Here is a 20,803-nt window from a genome sequence, read left to right as displayed (position 1 = left end):
TAACATCAAACGTTGTGCCCCACATGTTCTTTATTGGACTGTGCACCCCATTGTCTCGTCGTTCATTGATACACCTGTTTTAAATACCCATGAAGCTCTTGGTAAGGCATGTAGGTTGCATAGTGGACATTTACATACAATGCTCCCCTTAAGCATCATGTAGCATAGACATCCAATTGACCTCTTGTCTTGTTTCAGTGACATCCAAAACATCGTTAAAATATATAAACTCCAGGGTCTGGTTAGTTTTGGGGCATGGAAATCTGCATCTCTGTCTACAAGCATTTCTCATCGTAATCCGACCCTGGAAATCAGTCGCCTGGTAAGTGTGATGGTCTTATGCCTTTGTTACAGCTTTATTGCTTAATGTCTACTGTCTGTACTGTGTTGTAAATAAAATTGTTTATTGGCTCGGTCATTCCCCTGTAGATACCTCTATGTTCCTTTTGTATGTATTTCATTTTTTTTGTTTTTGTTTTGTTTTTTTTTTTTTTTTTTTATTGTAAAGAAAAATAGCATTATATACACTCAAGTCGAACATAACTAAACGGAATTCAACCCAAAGTGTGAGAGGAGAGCCAACAGCATGGGCAAAAATTAAAAACAACAAAGAAGGGAGAATGTCCTTTTCCCCCCCAATATAAATGCTTATTGAAAAAATGTATTAATGAGACCTTGCCATGTTTTTAAAAAGCTTTGAACAGATCCTCTAAGCAAGAATTTGATTTCAGCTTATGAGGTATGTCCAGTAAATCTTTCAAGAATCCTTGCCATTTTATTAGGATATGTCAAGTTGGATAAGCTCTCTGTGGCCATACTGTACAACAGAGGAGTTCCCATACATGACATGGAGTGTGCAGAATATCAAAAAATATACAAATTTAAAAAAAACAAAAGTGAATAGCAACAATTGAATGAAAAGTTCTATGTATACCATTGTTCCAAACTCAAAAAAGCTTAACCAATACTTTCTAAAAGGATATGGAAGTAGAAGAGTAACATCAAAGAAAACATCTGTGCAAAAGCATGAGAAAAAACGAAGAGAGGCCTTGTAATTCAAGCAGTTTGTTTTGGCTCAGATGGCGGGCTGACTTATAGACTGCAATTGCAATGTTCAGGTCAATGGTTCTCAATATCATGCTTGAATATTCCATTCTTTACGCCAAAACCACTCTGTCAGGTTCTAGACCTTGTGATATTATACACAGATAATTGGCTGACTACTTTCATGATGGAGAGCGTTCTCCAGAAACTTTGAGTATAAAAGTATGTGTTTGTATGTACGGTATCCAGTTGTCTTGGAAAATACATATTTTCATCTGAAATTTGATATATAGACGGAGCAGGCATTCTAACCTAAGATTAAAAGTGAGTTATACAGTGAAAAAAAAATATGCATAAGCTTAAATGAAATACATTAAAATGATTAAGTAAAATATTAAATCTATTGCCAGTGTTGCTCTGCATTAAACAGTTCTGAGAATTTGTCCAGATTAGTAGGGAAAAAATTACTTCAATTACAATTTATCATGGAATTTTGAAGAAATTAAGAATTGTTTGCACCTTAATGTTAGCAAAACCAAGGAACTGGTGGTTATTGACTTTCGCCACACCAAAGAGCTTCTACGTCCAGTCACTGTTCAAGGAGTGGATGAAGAGGTGGTGTACAAGTACTTGGGGGAGCACATCAACAGGCAGGTTGGAATGGTCTCACAACACAGAGGAACTGTGTAAGAAAGGGCAGAGCAGAGCAGGCTCTTCTTCTTTAGGAGACTGCATTACTCTAATGTGGGAAGTGATACCCTTCACACCTACAGTATGACTCTGTGATGGCCAGTGATTTTTCTACACCATGGTGTGCTGGGCTAGTAAGATCACTTCTAGAGAGGCTCACCAAATCAACAAGCTAATCAAAAGGGCGGGCTCAGTTATGAGATACATTCTGGACCACTCTGGTTGTAGCAAAGAAGAGTTCCTTTATGTACAATGCTACACTCTAACAAACCAACACTGAGGACTTTCAGACAACAAATTATTCAGCAGAAGTGTGTCAAGAAACGCAAGTGAGGGGGCTCCTTTATACCTACAACAATACATCTGCATAATGCCTCACTGTGTGACTGGGACTGCTGAGTCTGAAGTTTTCTTTCTTTTTAATTTTCTTGCTTTATAGTTATGCTACTGTGTGTGAAGGCCAAAGTGGGTGTGTGTGTGTGTTTTATTTATTCACTTATCTACACATTTATGTATTTATTTAAATAGCTTCTGCAAAAAGCCAAATTACCCCTGGGGACAAAAAAAGTTCTCTTATTTTTTTTTAATTAAGAATGGAACTATTTTAATAGTCTTTGTGGATTTTGGATGGTTAATTTGCAATATTAATGAAAGAAAGGATGCTGAATCCTGGCTGCTCTTCTGTTTATCAATTTCTTCATTTTTATTTTAAGTCACATCTCGGATTAAACACAAAGATCAGATGAGATTGAGTAGTGTGGTTTCCTGCCAAATATACAACTATATTTCAAATCTGCTGTTTAATCATAAATGCATCAACCCTGTCTCAGATAGCTTCCTATCTGAAAGAAAATGCAGGGTTTTTGTGCACATCTCTCTCACAGTGTTGATCATCAGTCTGAAATTGACTTTGTTTTCACCTTCTCGTTGTTGTTTTTCTCTTTTTGTTTGTCCTTGTGGCCTGATGTTTTCCACCAGAACTGATAGGAGCCCTCTGAGTTGGTTAGGCCAAGGATGTCCAACTCTGATCCTTAATCAGTGACCATTTTCTGCTGCTAATTAACATCTTTTCCCTTCATTTCAATTGCCATGTTTTTGTAAGACTCAGTCCTCTGATTGGGTTCTTTTCTCCTTAAATGACAGACAAACAACAATGAGATGGGAAGTGAGCCAACAGATGACCAGCTAAGTTAGGGCTGCAAACACCAACCAGTTTTCCTCCAACCAGTTTCTTAATTAGAAGCTGATTCTTAGTCACGTTACTTAATTCCAAGGCCTGCTGGAGCTCTCATTCTGCCAGAGCAGACATTTTAAATTGTTGATTTTCTTTTTACTTTCTCGTATATGTTTTAGACATCCTTGACTCTGAAAATAGCATTTTTGAAATTATGTCTGTGTGTCTGTCTCTCTGTGTGTGCGTGTGTGTGTGTGTGTGTGTGTATGTAAACACGATCATTTGAGTACGCTTTCACTTAGGTCAATCAAATTTTGCATACAAGTATTAGGTACAAAACATAGATTTCTATTAACTTTTGAGCTATTTCCACTAACCAGAAGTGGTATTTTACCTGAAACACTTTCCCAAAAATATTAAAAATTTGATAATTTCACATCACATTATGGTAAAGCACCAAATTCTAAGCATGTTTGTCTTTACATTACTTTGGAAAAACAACCATTTTTCGAGACAAGCAACTTTTGACCCACTTCCACTTACCTGAATTGTTCACCAAAATAAAATTATCATGGCAAAGTTTTTATTCATGCAGCTGCAGAGTCCGATTTATTCAACTTTTATAATAATTGTTCAATATATTATTAATTTGATTTGTTGTTAATAATATAAAAATAATATCTGAGCATACGAGAAAGTCTAGGGGAGACCACTTCTGATTTTTTTCTAAGAGCACCGTCAAAATCTTTTGGTGACCCGGGTAGATCAACATTACTGAGACCTTCACCTTTGTTAATTTTCAGTTATTGTATGATGGACACAGCTTAGCTGGTCAAGTGTTGGCTCATTTTGTGTCCTATTACTGTTTGGCTGCTGATTAAGGAAAAAGAAACAATTAAGTGGTCCGAGCCGTACTTAGCATGTCAAATAAAATGAAGGTAAAATAAGTTTAATTAGCAGCAAAAACTGGTCACTAATTAAGAAAAGGGTTGGAATGAAAACCTGCAGCTACAGTGACCCTCCAGAAACTGAGGCTTGAGGTGTTTTTTTTTCTGTCGTAGTAGAAAACCTAGGATGACACAAGAAAATGGTAATGCAGGTTAACTAATATTCAAGACAGAGTTTTTGACAGAGTAATAAGTTTAGCCATATGGAATAGCTAGACAGAAAGAAGAAAAGAGAGAATGAGAGGTGGAGGCACAGCTTTAAGCTGGAGTGGAAAGAGAAGCCCTCTGTTGTCTTGGATGTCCTGGGAATGCAAAGGGAAATCTGGAATCAGTTTCCAAGGAAAGGAAATCGAACATTGTGCAAGACTGACACAACACTGTTGATTTTATTTTAAAGACGTGATGATTGATTGGGTCATTTTTATCTATAAAATACTGTGACACATTAGGAAAGTACATATCTGTGGAGAATCCATCTCATACCACCACAAAAACCCTTTGATTAGCCTTTATTGAACAGTATACAATTCTCATGGCCATTTATCAAAAATAATCACATTTTAAGTCACACCATGTTTTAAACACCAAGTGTATAATATGTAAAGACTCGCATTGCATAATCCATGCTAGACATTTCAGAAGTGCCCCATGCCTGATGCTGATGTGCTGGTAGAGATGATGGGATCTATGCTAATATTTTCACATTAACAGCATGTGATTTGTCTCGACTGCCTTGTGACGCATCTTTGTAGTTACTATATAAAGGAGTGATGAAGCCTCACGCAGCATCAGATTCAAACCATGAAGCTTATAGCCGTCCTCGCCATTTCTTCATTTCCTCTTCTCTTACTTTTTCCTGGAGGTAAGCTACACTAAGATAGAAATCTAACAACAGTGTAATGCTTTAAAATACACATATTGGCATTATATTAAATATAACAATGTCATCCTTGACTCCTTTCAAAGGAAAATGTGGGAAGATTTCTGGCGGTGAAGAAGCTGTTCCCCATTCAAGACCATTTATGGCCTACCTTGATGGCCCCTGTGGGGGTGCATTAATTGAAAAGGACTGGATTCTGACAGCAGCCCGCTGTTACAGGTTCAATTTTATATTCACCTTTTTGCCTGCCTTATTATACTTAGCCTTATAGCAACTTGTAGCAATATTTACTGTAAGTGCTCATTTAAATTTACTTTGAGAGTTTGATAGTAACAAGTGAAAGTGTGGTGTTAAGGAGTCATTGCAGTGTTTTACTGTACAGCTGAAATTTACATCTCAGATTTACAGAAAAGTAAAGGGGCAATGATGTGAATGAGCATTGAAGCTTCACAAAATTAGACAAATTTTATATTGTCATTTGTTCCTATTTGGCCCACGACACTAGTAACAATTTTAAACACAACACATTTAAGAAGCACATATATTGATGATGATGCATGATAAATATTTGTTGTGTCATTCAGAAATATTTGGTATGAGCAGAATGAAAACCAAAAGCTGTTGTAACAGGTAGTTCATATGATTGTTTCAAATAACACCATCTTTTTGGCACACTTCTTCCTCCTAGTTTTTATCCTGCGTTGGGCCGGGTGAGCTGTCGAACAGGTCAATCGCCATTTGTTTCGATCTAGGGCATCTTCGGGGGCAACATCACTTTAGTCTTCCATGCAGCCAATTGCAACAGGGGCTTATTAATCATAGAGCTGTCTTGGCCACTGAGTTGGCGTACTACATGACCATACCATTGATGTCATGCTCCACGCTTCTTCTCATTGATCGGCACTATGCCCCATGATCTTGCGGATGTCTTCATTCATGATGTGGTAAAACTACAGCATCCGCATCTCCATGACGTGGAGTGTTTGCTCATGACTGGCGGGGGCTGGCCAGCATTCGATCCTGTACATGGTCATTTTCATGGCACACTGCATTCCGAAATTAAATATAATACAGTATTTCTTTGCAATATAGTAGAATCTTCTGTTTCACTGGCTTAAACTTCTCATTTTAGACTTTAATTTTAATTCTGGAGAGGTTTCACCTGATGTGATTAAACAGATTGGAAAAGGCAGGAGTGGCGCTGGAGAGTTAAGTGAATAAGCAATGGTGAAAAGTGAGAACATTACAATTTAGGCTAAACAGACATTGAAACACTGATGGAATTTGTCTATACATGTATTGCTGCCTAGGGAGATAAGTTACTGTACATATTGGTTTGTCTGTTGGCTCAGACATCTCACTGAAAGATCTATTGTCTTAGATACATTTCTAACAGGGGGAAGAGCCTATCCCATCTAGTATAGGGCGCAATGCAGGAACTAACCCTGGACAGGGTGCCAGTCCTTCACATGGCAAACACACACACACCAGTGACAATTTAGTGTCACCAACTCACCTAACCTGCATGTAATTGGACAGTGTGAAGAATCTGGACCACCCAGTGGAAACCCACACAGACATGGGGAGAACATGCAAACTCCACATAGGGAAGGACCCAGGATGTGAACTGTAGTCTCTTTACTATGAGACTGCAGCGCTACCACTACGTCGCCATGCCACCCTCAAAGAACGTGTGTGTGTGCTTTTTTAATTAATTCATTAGTTTGTCAAAGATATTTTTTATGTTGTTTCATTTTAAGTCTGTCACGCCACTATTTCAGAGTCCAGACATTTTGCTGGTAAGGTGCACAATACGAGTTTTGCACCATTCCTAAGGCACTGTGTGTCACGTCCTAGAAGCACCGCTAATAAACTCAATGCTTTAGCAATCTGTCCGAGGTTATGGATTTAAAAACTTGAACCGTGTTCATCTCAGTTTGTATTCTGGCAAATGACTGATACTGTAGCCTCCCACTTCCCGTTCAGTTCAGTTCATATTCTGAGCAGTTTGTTTCTTCTGATATTCTCATTGCTTTGTTAATGACTCCTGGCAGTTTTTCTTTTGACTTTATTTATGGGTTAGCCCTCTTGATTTTGTTTCTGATATCGATAGAGAGCTGTGTTTGTTCCTGTTTTTCTAAAATGTGCATTTCCTGGTCCTTTATTAACAACTTTGTGGTTGCTCTCTACATCAGGGGTCGCCAACTCTTGTCCTGGAGGACCACCGTGGCTGCAGGTTTTCATTCTATCCCTTTTCTGAATGAGTGACCTGTTTTTGCTGCTACTTAACTTCTTTTGAACTAATTTCAATTGATTTGTTCTTGAAGACTCAGACCCCTTAATTGTTTCTTTTTCCTTAACTGGCAGCCAAACAATAATGAGATACGAAATGAGCCAAAACCACTGGTGAAAATAAAGAAAGATTAAGGTCTCGGGAAGGTCGATCTGCTCAGGTCCCCAAAACATTTGAACAGTGCTCTTAGAAAAGAGAAAGTCAGCAATTTTGGAAATGTCTGCTAATGCACAATGAGAGCAGCAGCAAGCCATGAAATTAAAGAACGGGTTTAATTAATGACAGGAATCGGCACCTCATTAAGCAGCTGGTTGGAGTGAAATTGGTTGGAGTTTGAGGTCCTGACTTAGTTGTCTCCTGTTGGCTCACTCACTTCACATTTTGTTTCTGTTTGGGTGCCATTTAAGAAAAAAGGAATGAAGCAATTCAGGGGAACAAATTTTAAAAAAACAATTCACAAAAAGTTAATTAGCAGCACAAACAGGGCACTCATTAAAAAAAGGATTAAAATGAAATCACGCAGCCACGGTGGTCCTCCAGGAACGGAGTTGGCGACTCCTGCTCTACTTGCTGAAGAAATGAAGAGGTCAGCTGGCATATAAAAAAAAAAAAAGCAGGAAGATCAAGTCTGAGATGTGGTTGAGCCAAGCTGCCTTGAGTATTCACGTCTGCCATAACATAATCTGCCTCATTCATTATCATAAATTGCATTTTCCAGATGCAATGAGAGGCTGCAGTTTTATTGCATTTATCAGGATATACAATCTCTTTTGATTTTCTTACAGTTATTCTGGTAGATAAGAAGTTTTACTTTATCTTCTTCTTGTTCTTTTGCCTGTCATAAATGAGAAGAATGTGTGATCTTATTTTTCGTTAACAGAAACAAAACTTTAAAAGTGATGCTTGGGGCTCATTCAGTTATGGAATATGAAGATAAAAGGCAAATAATCCAATCGGAGAAAGTGGTGGTTCACCCAAACTTTAATCCATCAACCAATGACCATAATCTCATGCTGGTGAAGGTAAAGTGCCATTTCTGATAATGTTTTGCATTCAGGAAAACAAAATGTAGGAGAACCATTATAATATTAATATATAGGATAACCAGCCTTTTTCTTTTGCTATGTGGTACTTTTTATATTTCTGTTTTGTTAAAACAAACAAAGTCATTTGACTGAAATAATGGTTTGTCTCACGTTCCTTCTTTATGACCATGGCAACAGTGTATCCTGGCACCCTTTGCTCTTAGGTTACCTCATTCAGAGTCATAGTGGAAAATTCTATTTGCTGTTCTTTTATGCTCCAAGGACACTGGTTTTTATTACCCTTACTGTTTGTGTGAGTGTATGGATGAAAAAGAAAGCCCAAATAAAGTACATGTAAAAATGGTGCCAATGTAAGTATCTACACCGGCTCTTGACACTCTTGTCAACTTAAAGTAATTGCAGCTGTAAGCACAGATTTGATTTTTAAGGAACAGTAAAATTATTGTTAATTTCTGAGACAACGATATCCAGAATAATGGTTTTGATTAAAATCAGCAACATGTATAACATTAACTTACGATATTACTTGCAATGAACATCTGCAGTGTCACGGTGGGAACTTATGCATACTGTAAAAGAGATGAGAGAACACGTTAAATAATTTGGGGTGTTAATGTGATGACCCTATTTAATTGAGTTGGTTCACAGTGGTGCACCTTACCCTATGCTCAAAAGTTGACTGATGCCATCTGGCATAATCTCATCATAAGTAGCAAAGGTGGGTCTGGGGCACGTGAAGTCTCATGTTATCACTGACATCTTGGCGTTTTTGGACAGAAGTGAAAACTAGTAAGTGATAGTGGTACGCCCAGATCTCTCAGTATTGTCTCTTTTTAAATTCCTCCCCGTGAAAGGTGAACCAGAGTGACATGTGACAATATATGAGGCATTCATAGAGCAGAACTCCATTAAAGGCTCACTAAAGCCATTTAAAGTGGATGATGTGCACACAAAAAAGGCAATGACCAGTAATAAGCCTAATAAGCAATAAAATAAACACATAAGTAAACTAAAACAAGTATTATCCAATGGACAAATGTAATTAAGAAAACGATTCAAATCAGTTTCATCATTGTAGCGTCCATAATCAATAAAAACTACACCAAAATGCTGTGAATGTGGGAGTTTGTGAATTAGGCATACTGATTAAAAGAACGTGAGAAATTTGACAAACGAGAGGAGACCATTCAGTCCATCAAGCTTGTTGGTCTACCTAATAGCTAAGCTGTTCTAATATCTCATCCAGATTCTTCTTAAACATTATCAAGGTTTCTTATTCAGCCCCTTGTTCAAGTAGTTTTGTTCTAGAGTCCCACAAGTCTTTGCATAAAGAAGTGCTTTCTAGTGTCAGTCCTAAATGCACTTCCCCTAAAGTTAAAAAAGTTGAAACTGAAAGCAGAAATAAACACAAAGGAGAAGTTCAGTGGTGCAGTTTTGTATAAAGTTCAATAATTTGAAGAGCTAACACATTCTAGAAGGCATCTCATTTTTTATAGTCCTTATAATGTTAAACCAAAAAAGCAATAGTAACAGGTCTAAAACAATCACTGTTACTTCCTTTATCAGTGCTATGTCAATAATACACTACTGTACCATGGTTCCCTCCAGCTAGAATCTCTGCATGTCTCACTGATATTGCAACCTGGATGAAGGAACACCCTTTCTAGCTCAGCCTGGCAGAGATGGACCTTATTGTTACCCCAGCATAACCGTCTATTCAACATCCCATTGCTGTGCTTACTATCTCTAGTTGGTACAGAACCTTGGGGTGGTTATTGATGACCAGCTGTCTTTCAATGACCATGTTGCTATGGTCTCTTGGTCTTGCAGATATACTCTGTACAGTATCAGAATTTAAACAACACAACTTGTGTTCCAGGCTTTGGTCTTGTCATGTCTGGACTACTGCAACTGTCAGTAGGCAGGAGTACCACCAAATTTCACCAAGTTGCTCAAAATGCAGGATCACATCTGGTGTTCAATCAGTCGAGATGAGCACATATCACTCCTCTTTTCAGATCACTACATTGGCTCCATGTATCATCATGCATTATGTCCTTGATGATTGCCAACAGAGTAGTCAACGGGTCAGCATTTAAATATATGGAGGCACTTGTGAGGTCCTGTGCTCCATCTTGCCCACTCAGATCTTCTGATAAATGGCAGCTCTTTTCATGTGTAGTTCTTAGCTTGTGAAATTTCCTGCCTACCTCCATCCAAACTGCTGACTCCCTCAGAAGCACTTGAAGACTCTTTTACTTGATGAATTTCTGTCAAACTGATATTATCATTATTAGGTTTTTGTAACCAAGGAAGTGGAACTCCCTTGCAACCTGTCCAATTTGTGATCAATGTTTAAACCTTGTCCTGTAGCATATGTTCCCAAACAGTCCTTCAGACTAATGTTTTACTCAGTTATGTTGACCTCTTTTCGAAGACACCTTGGATAAAAGAGTCAATTAAGCAAATAAATGTAAATATAAACATACATTAATGCAAAATTTCTGTAAAAAACATAGAGACAGTGGCACAGTATTTTGCACTGTTGCCTCAAGTCTGGTTTGAACCTTTTCCTTCTCATTCACATATGAATGTTTCCAGACATTCTGATTTTCTTTCCATACCTCAAAGGCATGTGTGTCAGTTTAATCAGGTCCTCTTAATTAGTTGTTCTCAAATTCATTCTTGGGGTCCTACTTTGCCTACTGCAACTGGCTTCTGCATTTTAATTGGACTGCCACCTTAATTAAGCAAGCTTTTATTTCCCTGATTCTGTATTTGGGTATTAATCCACACGTTAAAAGAAAAGTAGATTTGCTCCATTTCTGTTGAAATGAAGAAAGCCTTAACTGTTTGTATAATCCATAGGGCTAATTTAGTGCTTTTGATCTTTGTTTTACAATCATCATCATCATCATCATCGTTATCAACTTCATCATGATTTTCATTACACCTTTGTAAGTGTTCTGGTTATTTAAGCAATTAGTGGGTATGACACTCCAGTAGCTGCAGCTTTTTAGCACTAATATTGTTTAAGGGAGCTGAGGCTGTAAAACGTTGGTGGACTAATAGGAAAATTACAATTTGGAAGATATGCATATATTTCGAAATTTCTTTATAATGTTAATCTCATGTTATCAAGCTTCTAAATGCAGGATGAGATAATGAAAAAAAAACTGCTAATCCATATAAATAATATCAGTTGGATATCTGTTTGTTTATCTTTTTGTTTGCTAATCAAGCAAAAAAAGTGAACTGATTTCCACAAAATTTTACATGTGCCCTGCCATTGGTCCAGCTTAAAATATAGGCTATATGTCGTATCGAGAAGAGGGGTTACAATGAAAAGGGGCAACTCAAAAAAACAGCACAGATTCAGGGACTGCAATTCCCATCATGCAGCAGCATGATTACATTGTCCTCACGGGTGGCGCAGTGGTAGTGCTGCTGCTTTGCAGTAAGGAGACTGGAAGATTGTGGGTTCTCTTCCTGGTTCCTCCCTGTGTGGATAGCGCTTTGAGTACTGAGAAAAGCGCTATATAAATGTAATGAATTATTTATTATTGGGGCTGATGTGAGGATATTGTCATTAGTACCCACAAAGTTTTGTAGTCGGCACGGTGGCGCAGTAGTAGCCTCACAGTAAGGAGACCTGGGTTCGCTTCCTGGGTCCTTCCTGCATGGAGTTTGCATGTTCTTCTCGTGTTTGCATGGGTTTCCTCCAGGTGCTCTGGTTTCCTCCCACAGTCCAAAGACATGCAGGTTAGGTGCATTGGCGATTCTAAATTGTCCCTAGTGTGTGCTTGGTGTGGGTGTGTGTGTGTGTGTGCACCCTGTCCAGGGTTTGTTTCCTGCCTTGCGCCCTGTGTTGGCTGCGATTGGCTCCAGCAGACCCCCATGACCCTGTAGTTAGGATATAGCGGGTTGGATAATGGATGGATGGATGGAAGTTTTGTAGAGGCCAAAGTGGAATCTCATCTGTGTATGTAAGTACCATATCTAACAATTTTATCATCTCAAAGGATTACAGCTTTTCTCCAAGAGTGGGTCTTTTTGTCTCATCGTGGGTTATTTTTAGCCATGTTGAATTTCTAAAAGACAGTGTATTTATTCCCAAGCAATGCCTGGTACTTTGGCTAGTTGAACAATAAGATCCATTAAAGGTAACATACTGTAACTTAATTATTTAAAATTTGTTGGGATAAAAACTTGCAGCCACTTGGGCCCCTCAGGACTGAACTTGAGAATGTCGACTTTAAGTGTATTTTGTTATGGATTGGCACTTCAGCCAGGGTTGGTTCATGCCCTGCTCCTGATGTTGCCAGGATATTGTTTCATTATCCTGAATTAAACATGGTAGCTTTGATTATAGGTATCTGAATTTTACCATAGAATCTGTGTTCAGCATATTTGTTGATACTACATAAAATACATACTTAAATCATTCAATAGTTACTCACGCTTAGGTCTTTGAAATCTGAACTCTATTAAGTATTACGTTTCAAGTGCATACCTTTCCTTTTAAAGTAACATTTTTTTTCTTTCATTGTATCCCTTTCTGCTTAAAAGCTGAGTAAGAAAGCTGTTCTCAACAAGTTTGTGTCGCTGCTCCCACTACCAGCTGCTGCAGGAAGTCCCCCTGATGGAACCCAATGCAGCATTGCCGGATGGGGGATCATGGGGTATAATGGACAGCTAGCAGACAAACTTCAGGAAATAAATGTTGAAGTTATAGATAGAGATATCTGCAGTGGACCAGACTACCTTAATAAACCAATAAAGTCAAGCATGATATGTGCTGGACATCCCAACGAGAGAAAGGCTTTTTGTCAGGTAAGGTTTCCTATCTGCCTTCCTATTGAATTGGTGTTATCATTATTATTATTATTATTATTATTGTTTTTGTTATTATTATTTATTTTGTTTGTTTTTTTGATGAAGAAGCATTTTTGACATATGAAACATGAATATGGGTGTGAAATTTTGGTAGTAACTAGGGCTCTACTAAAAATCACATAATTATTAAGAGTTCTGGACTTAGTGGAACATCCTGTCTCTCCAGGGTCAGCACCAAAACTAATTAAGCAGAGGGTGTTTGGTTTTTCACAATGTGAAATTTGCCAAAGCGTTTTTTGCAGCAAATATGCTGTGCTTGATTTTATAATGCTTTGTGAGGCCAGCATGGCATCACAAAGCTATAGCAGCCATATTGGACGGGGATGTCACTGTTTTTACGTTGCTGTCTGATCTGTTTTGTGCATCACTACCCAATCTGTACTCCAGACGGATTTGCACCCCGCTTTTGTTTATAAACAAAATAAATAACTTGCAGTATTTTAATCTATGCCTTAATGTGTAGCACAGATCAGGTACTGACAGGGGCACTTCTTGAGTATATAACACTGATACCTAACATGACAGACTCTGCCAGCACTCCAAAGCTCTAACAGAGAAGTGTCAGTACAGTGTAGCACATTCTCATTATGGTGTGTTGTTCAGCAATGGTGCTATGCCCCAATCGAGCATCAATGTTCATTTGACCTTGGCTTCAACTACACTAATGACAGAGCACTGGGCTGTGAGTGTTTAAACTACCCATAAGCCATCGTGAATGTGTTGAATTGTGTCAGCCTCTCTCTTTTGTGATTACCATGTAATTTTCAAATTGCACAACCCCAAATCAGAAAAAGTTGGGACAGTGTGGAAAATGTGAATAAAAAAAGAAAAAAGCAAGTTATAAATTCTCCTCAAATTTTATTTCATTGCAGACAGTATGAACACAAAATAATTCATGTTTTTTTTTGTCAACATCATTTGATTTGTAAATAAATATCCATTCTTGCCATTCAGGCTTGCAACACATTTCAAAAAAAGTTGGGATGGGGGCAATTAAGGGGTAGTAATGAGGTATAATAACTAAATAATGATGTGATTTGAAACTGGCGATGTTAACAGGTGATTGCAATCATGATTCGGTACAAAAGCAGCATCGAGGAAAGGCCTACTCCTTTAGGAGCAAAGATGGGCAGAGGATCGCCAGTTTGCCACCAAGTGCGGGCAAAAATCTTTGAAACGATGAAGAAAAACGGTCCTCAAAGACAGATAGGAAGAGATTTGGGCATTTCTCCCTCTACAGTGCATAACATAGTGAAAAGAATCAGGGAATCTGGAGAAATTACCGTGCGCAAAGGCCAAGGGCGCAAGCCTAAACTGAATGTCCGTGATCTCCGAGCCCACTGCATTAAAAACCGTCATTCATCAATAAATGATATAACTGCGTGGGCTCAGGACTACTTCAGGAAGTCACTCTCAAGCACTACAGTACGTAGTTACATTAGGAAATGCCAGCTAAAACTGTACTGTGCCAAAAGGAAGCCCTACATAAATAGTGTCCAGAAGCGCTGTCGACTTCTCTGGGCTCGGAGGTATCTGGGATGGTCCATTTTGCAGTGGAAACGTGTATTGTGGTCAGACGAATCGGTTTTTCACATCTTTTTTGGAAGAAATGGACGCCGTGTGCTGCGGACCAAAGAGGAAAAGGACCATCCAGACTGTTACCAGATACAAGTCCAAAAGCCAGGGTCTGTCATGGTATGGGGTTGTGTCAGTGCCTTCGGCAAAGGTAACTTGCACTTCTGCGATGGCACCATCAATGCTGAGAAGTATATCTCAGTTTTGGAGGAACAAATGCTGCCTTCAAGACGACGTCTTTTCCAGGGACGCCCATGCTTATTTCAGCAAGACAATGCCAAACCACATACTGCGCACATAACAAAGGCATGGCTGCGTAAGAAGAGGGTGCGGATGCTTGACTGGCCTGCCTGCAGCCCTGATTTGTCTCCTATAGAGAATGTTTGGCGCATTTTGAAACGAAAAATGCGTCAACGAAGACCCCGTACTGTTGCGCACCTAAAATGTTGTTTGCAGGAAGAATGGGACAAACTAACACCTGCAACACTTAGTCACTTGATTTCTTCAATGCCTAAACGTCTTTTAAGTGTTGTTAAAAGACAGGGGAACTGTACAAAGTGGTAAATGCTGTGCTGTCCCAACTTTTTTTGAAATGTGTTGCAAGCCTGAATGGCAAGAATGGATATTTATTTACAAATCGAATGATGTTGACAAAAAAAAAACATGAATTATTTTGTGTTCATACTGTCTGCAATGAAATAAAATTTGAGGAGAATTTATAACTTGCTTTTTTCTTTTTTTATTCACATTTTCCACACTGTCCCAACTTTTTCTGATTTGGGCACTTGAATATCATTGCATAATAAATGCATGTTGGGCTATCTGATTTCAAAGCTCTCCAAAAGGGGCTGAACATGGTGTTCAAGCAAAATTTGACAATACAATTGGGTATGCATTGTATGCTCTTTTGTTCTTAATATACATATTGTAATGTAATCTTATAAAACTAACGAAGGGTCATGCCAGACACAACCATCACGGTTGCAGATATCTGAAGGTCAATGGACAGCTTGCATTAAAACCGATGCTTCCTGCCAAGAGCTGATTTTGTTCACAGTGACTTCATTGAAGTATGGCTGACAATGATAAGATAAGCAAAACTCTTGTGCTTAGTTAACAACGTGGGAAAGTGAAGGAGTAGAATAATGAGACTAACTATTGTGATTAAAGTGTAATTTGATCAATCATTTCTAATCTTATAGAAATCATTTTGTGGGTGTTCTGATGATGCTAGTCAAGTTACTAGTCAAACCCCTGGCGACAGCTGATGGCTCATACAGCCCCTTCAGAAAGTACTCGGAACCATTCACTTTTTTTCACATTTTATGTTGCAGCCTTGTGCTAAAATCATTTAAATTCACTTTTACCCTCAGCAAGTAACACTCAATGCCCCAGAATGACAAGGTTTTAGCAATTTATTAAATATGACAAACTGAACTTTCAAATTGACAAAAAGTATTCAGGCCCTTTACTCCGTACTTATTTGAAGCTTCTTTGGAAATTGCTTCAGCCTTGAATCTTCTTGGCTATGACACAAAAATCTTCACACACACCTATTTTGGGGGATTTTCTGTTATTCTTTTCTTTTCAAGCTCGATCAGGTTCGGTAGAGACTATTAGTGGACAACAGTTTTTCAGGTCTCTCTTGGAATGTTGGATTGGGATCAAGTTTGGGTTTCGGCTGTGCAACTCAAGGAAGTTCTAAGAACTGATCATAAGCCACTATTATGCTGTGTTGACTTTGTGCTTTGTTGGAAGGTGAACCTTCAGCCCAATCTGGAGCCCTCAGGAAAAGGTTTTCATTTAATATATTTCTGTACTTTGCTCCGTTCAGTTTTCCCTCAACCTTGTCTAGTCTGCCAATCCCTGCTACTGAAAAATGACCCAAATGCATGATGCTGCCACCGCCATGCTTCACTGTTGAAATGGTATTCCACAGATGATGAGCAGTGCCGGATTTCCTTCTGAAATGACACTTAGAATTGAGACCAACAGCTCAATCTTGGTTTCATCAGACCAAAGAATTTTGTTTCTCATAGTCTGAGAAGTAAAATATTACATGTAGGAAGTAAAAAATGTTAGGTTTGAATACAAAATGGGAGGTCTGAAAATCAAAAGGATTAAGGACTCGTCATTATCAGTTCCCAGACAGTATTTAGAAGCCATCAAGAGGGCTAACAGACTGTTAGGTTATATAGCACAGTGTGTGGAGTACAAGTCCAAGGAGGCTATGCTGAAGCTTTATAATGCTCTGGAGTACTGCGTGCGGTTTTAGTCTCTAAGCTATTAAAAGGACATAGTAAAAAAATGTCCAAAGAAGAACGACTAGGCTGATTCCAGGACTGCAGGGGATGAGTTATGAGGAAAGATTGAAAAAGCTGAAGCTTTTCAGTTTAAACAAAAGAAGATTAAGATGAGACATGATTGAAGTGTTCAAAATTATGAAGGGAATTAGTACAGTGGATCGAGACTTTCATTGAAATGAATTCAATAAGAACACAAACTTTGAAACTTGTTAAAGGTAAATTTCATATAAACATTAGGAAGTTTTTGTTCACAGAGAACGATAGACACTTGAAACAAGATACCAAGTAGTGGGGCAGACAGTAGAATTTGAGGGACCTTCAAAACTCGACCTGATGTTATTTTGGAAGAATTAAGTACACAGGACTGGTGAGTTTTGCTGTGCTGAATGGCCTGTTATCATCCAGATCAGGGGTCCTCAATCACAGTCCTGGGGGGCCGCAGTGGTTTTGCTCCAACCCAGTTGCTTAATAAGAAAGCAATTCTTCTCAATAATTTAATTTCATGGCTTGTTGAACACTCTGCTGTGTCAGGTCATTCTCATATCCTAGATTTTCTTCTCCTTTCTAAAGATATCATCCAAATGATTTGAAGGCTAAAATGGAGGAGTAACTCTCAGTGCTTTTACTTTTTTCTCTTCACTTTCCTTCCAAGTATTTAATTAAACCAATAGTGCATGATAAGTACACAAAGGTGTAATTGGTAACAAGCTAAATTGAGAAATGCTGTACTCTTTTTGTCATTTACATGTTATTGCTAATTAGTAGCGATTAAAAACCAAGAATACAGCTGTTTAAGACTGAAATAAGCAATAAGGTTTCAAAATCTTAATGAGTGAGACCACTAAAGTGAAGCAGAAGTGTTACTTGAGCAATACGTGCTTCTTATTAAGCAACTGGGTTGGAGCAAAAACCTGCAGCCACTGCGGCCCTCCAGGAATGTGATTGAGGACCCCATATCCAGATTGTTCTAATGTTGTAGAAAAGAGAAAGTTAAACTAGAGAAATTGAAATGAGTTTGTAAAGACTTGAACATCCTGAACTATCAAACAAGTCCCCCACTCTTTTACGTGTTACCTTCTTTTTCTGCAGTTTGTAAAGGAAATTTTAGTCACATTCTTTAGTCACCATTTTTTTCTTAAAGAGTTTTTAATGTTTTTGTGACTAATGTAAGGCTTTCTTTTCATTCAGGGAGATTACGGTGGTCCACTCATCTGTGATGGCACTTACACGGCCATTGCATCATATGGTTTTAAATGTGGAGAGAAAGCAAAACCCGGAGTCTACACGCTTCTCACTGATGGCTACCTAAAATGGATAAAGGAAAAGATACAGGAGTATTGAATGTTTTATGTGTGTATTAAAAAATCTCCCAATTTTTGAATTATATTCCAGCTCCTATAGCAAAGTAATTTCAATTTAAATGCTTCTTTAAACTGTTTAAGTCAGGGGTCCCCAACTCCAGTCCTGGAGGGCCCCAGTGGCTGCAGGTTTTCATTCTAACCCTTTTCTTAATCAGTGCCCTGTTTTTGCTGCTAATTAACTCCTTTTCCATTCATTTTAATTGACTTGTTTTCGTTCCTCTGAATTACTTAATTTTTTTCTTTCCTTAAACGGCACCCAAACAGGAACGAAATGTGGTTAGTGAGCCAACAGAAGACCAACTAAGTCAGGGCCTCCAACTCCAACCAATTTCACTCCAACCAGCTGCTTAATTAGGCACCAATTCTTGTTGTTAATTAAAGTCATTATTTAATTTCATGGCTTGTTGCTGCTCTCATTGTGCAATAGTAGACATTTCTGAAATTGTTGATTTTCTCTTTTCTGTTAAAAATGTTTTGTGGACCTGAGCAGATCAGCATTCCTGAGACCCTCGCCTTTCTTTATTCTCAGATATTGTATGATGGACACCAGTTGTTTTGGCTCATTCTGTATCTCATGATTGTTTGGCTGCTAATTAAGGAAAAAGAAACAATGAATGGGTCTGAGTCTTTAAGGGCAAGTCAATCAAAATGAATTCAAAAGAACTTAATAAGCAGCATTCTAAAGGGTTAAAATGAAAACCTGCAGCCACTGGGGCCCTCCAGGATCGGAGTTGGGGACCCCTGGTTTAAGTACTGATGTGAGTGAATGAGGGTCACAGATGGTTTTGTAGACCAAAATTGTGTGGTTGACAATTAAACTCCTTATGCACAACTTCTTAGTTCTTTCTTATTAAAATCAGAGAATTCAAGCTAGGCAGATATTTGTGTGTCATGGTGGCACAGTGGCTAGCACTGCTGCCTTGTGGATTCAGCCTCCAGGGATAAAATCCCATGCCTGGTCACTGTGGCTATGGAGTTTGCACATTCTCCCCATGTCTGCATGGGTTTCTGGGCTGTAGACAAGCTTGCGTAGTTCATTGGCAATTCCATTTTGGCCCTGTTGATGTGCACGTGAGTGGACCTTGCAATATAATTGCTCCCCATCACAATGCAGCAGGAATAGACACAAGTTACAAATAACAGATAAGTGCAACTATGGATTTATTAGGTTTGTCTAACCTTGTGTTTAACTAGTCATGAAGAATGGCTTGAAGCACCCCCTTAGCTACAGTGTCCGCTATCAAGCCCCATAACTCTTCACTTCTCCATTGAATTCCTTTGTCATCAATGTGGAAGGCTGGTCAGTCTTGTCAACATCAAGAGATTCCCTGCCAAGATGGAATTCTGTAGCCCGTCTCTTGACTGTGGGACAGGACCCATTTGGGCTGACTAAAGAAAAGTGAATTTCTGAATATGATTTTGTTCTTTAGCATTAAAAATCCAATGATAGCACATTACTTGGATTTACAATTTTTGACCACAATGTTGATTTAGATTTGAAACAAGATGCACACATTTTAGCTGCTTGAAATTTACATATAGAGCAGATAATCTTTGGACACTGACAAGATCAGTAGTATAGATTACCCCTGTCAGGTTTGGGCTGAAAACCTTTTGATCACCTTTTATAAACACTTTTTATGAAGTAATACATTCCTGTCATGTGGGAGATAATAAAACTCATTAGTCAACCACATACAGTACAGCATTCTTCATAGTTTGCTCAAAGAAAGTATATTTCTGGAACCCAAATTCATTCAATTTTTGCTTTTACACATTAAGTGCTTAGATGTCTAATATTCTTATGAAATGAATGTGGTTTATAAGTAAAACATGCTGTGTTGTCTTTAAGCTTCATGATGGAATAAAGCAATATGCTGAAAATCAAACTACCCCTACTGTGATTCTTCATTTTTAATTTACCACATTATCACTAGCTACAGAAATTTCCTGTTAGCCCAATGATTACATTTTTAGATGGGATTTAATCAGCATTAGAGATTCCATCATGCATGTAAAACACACTGATGATTCCTTTGAATTAGAACTCAGGTTTACTGATTTAACTAAATGCTTTGCATTCCCTTGCACAGACCAAAGACCTGCAGGCTTCTTTAAATGACAATGCTAAGCCAGCCTGGTATGTGTGGTAGGATTCTCAGAGTGAGTATGTCTTGTGATCTAATAGTGCTCACTCAAGGGCTGGTTCTTGTCTCTTAAAAGCCTGCACTAAACTAACTGAGTGAATGGAAAATGGAATAACTAGATGATAAAATTCATAATACAGGTGGGTCTTGGGCTTTGACAGTCTCACAGATGTGAATATGTGCATAAAAACCCCACATTTTTCTTTTTAACTGAACTTCAATAGATTATAACCTAGCAACTTCCATTTTTGAATAGAAAATGAAGTAAACTAGTTTCGATACCATTTAATACATAGCAGCCATCACTAACACTACATATTAGTAATTATACTGCACAATACATGGGTAGAGACTATTAGCGGACAGCTGTTTTTCAGGTCTCTCTTGGAATGTTGGATTGGGATCAAGTTTGAGTTTCAGCTGGGCAACTCAAGGAAGTTCGAA

General features: G+C 38.3%; 1 protein-coding gene across 1 annotated transcript; it reads left to right on the top strand.

Annotated features, from left to right (window-relative positions):
• The first annotated feature begins 4,628 nt into the window (after positions 1-4,628).
• LOC114652885 (granzyme A-like) lies at positions 4,629-20,101 on the top strand. Its single transcript, XM_028803192.2, has 6 exons — positions 4,629-4,717; positions 4,822-4,954; positions 7,909-8,050; positions 12,644-12,907; positions 18,040-18,292; positions 18,964-20,101. The coding sequence occupies exons 1-5, from the start codon at positions 4,657-4,659 to the stop codon at positions 18,190-18,192; spliced, it is 753 nt and encodes a 250-aa protein (XP_028659025.1). The 5' UTR covers positions 4,629-4,656; the 3' UTR covers positions 18,193-18,292; positions 18,964-20,101.
• The last annotated feature ends 702 nt before the right edge of the window (positions 20,102-20,803 follow it).

Source organism: Erpetoichthys calabaricus, chromosome 5, assembly GCF_900747795.2.
Source record: "Erpetoichthys calabaricus chromosome 5, fErpCal1.3, whole genome shotgun sequence".
Taxonomy (NCBI): Eukaryota; Metazoa; Chordata; class Cladistia; order Polypteriformes; family Polypteridae; genus Erpetoichthys; species Erpetoichthys calabaricus.
Note: the sequence above shows the minus strand (reverse complement) of the source record. Positions and strands in the feature narration are given on the sequence as shown.

Excerpts from the sequence above, each read along its gene's own strand:
- LOC114652885 (XM_028803192.2), top strand. The coding sequence starts at position 4,657 with ATGAAGCTTATAGCCGTCCTCGCCATTTCTTCATTTCCTCTTCTCTTA. Across the intron at positions 8,051-12,643 it reads ATAATCTCATGCTGGTGAAG|CTGAGTAAGAAAGCTGTTCT; the intron begins GTAAAGTGCCAT and ends TCTGCTTAAAAG. Across the intron at positions 12,908-18,039 it reads AGAGAAAGGCTTTTTGTCAG|GGAGATTACGGTGGTCCACT; the intron begins GTAAGGTTTCCT and ends CTTTTCATTCAG.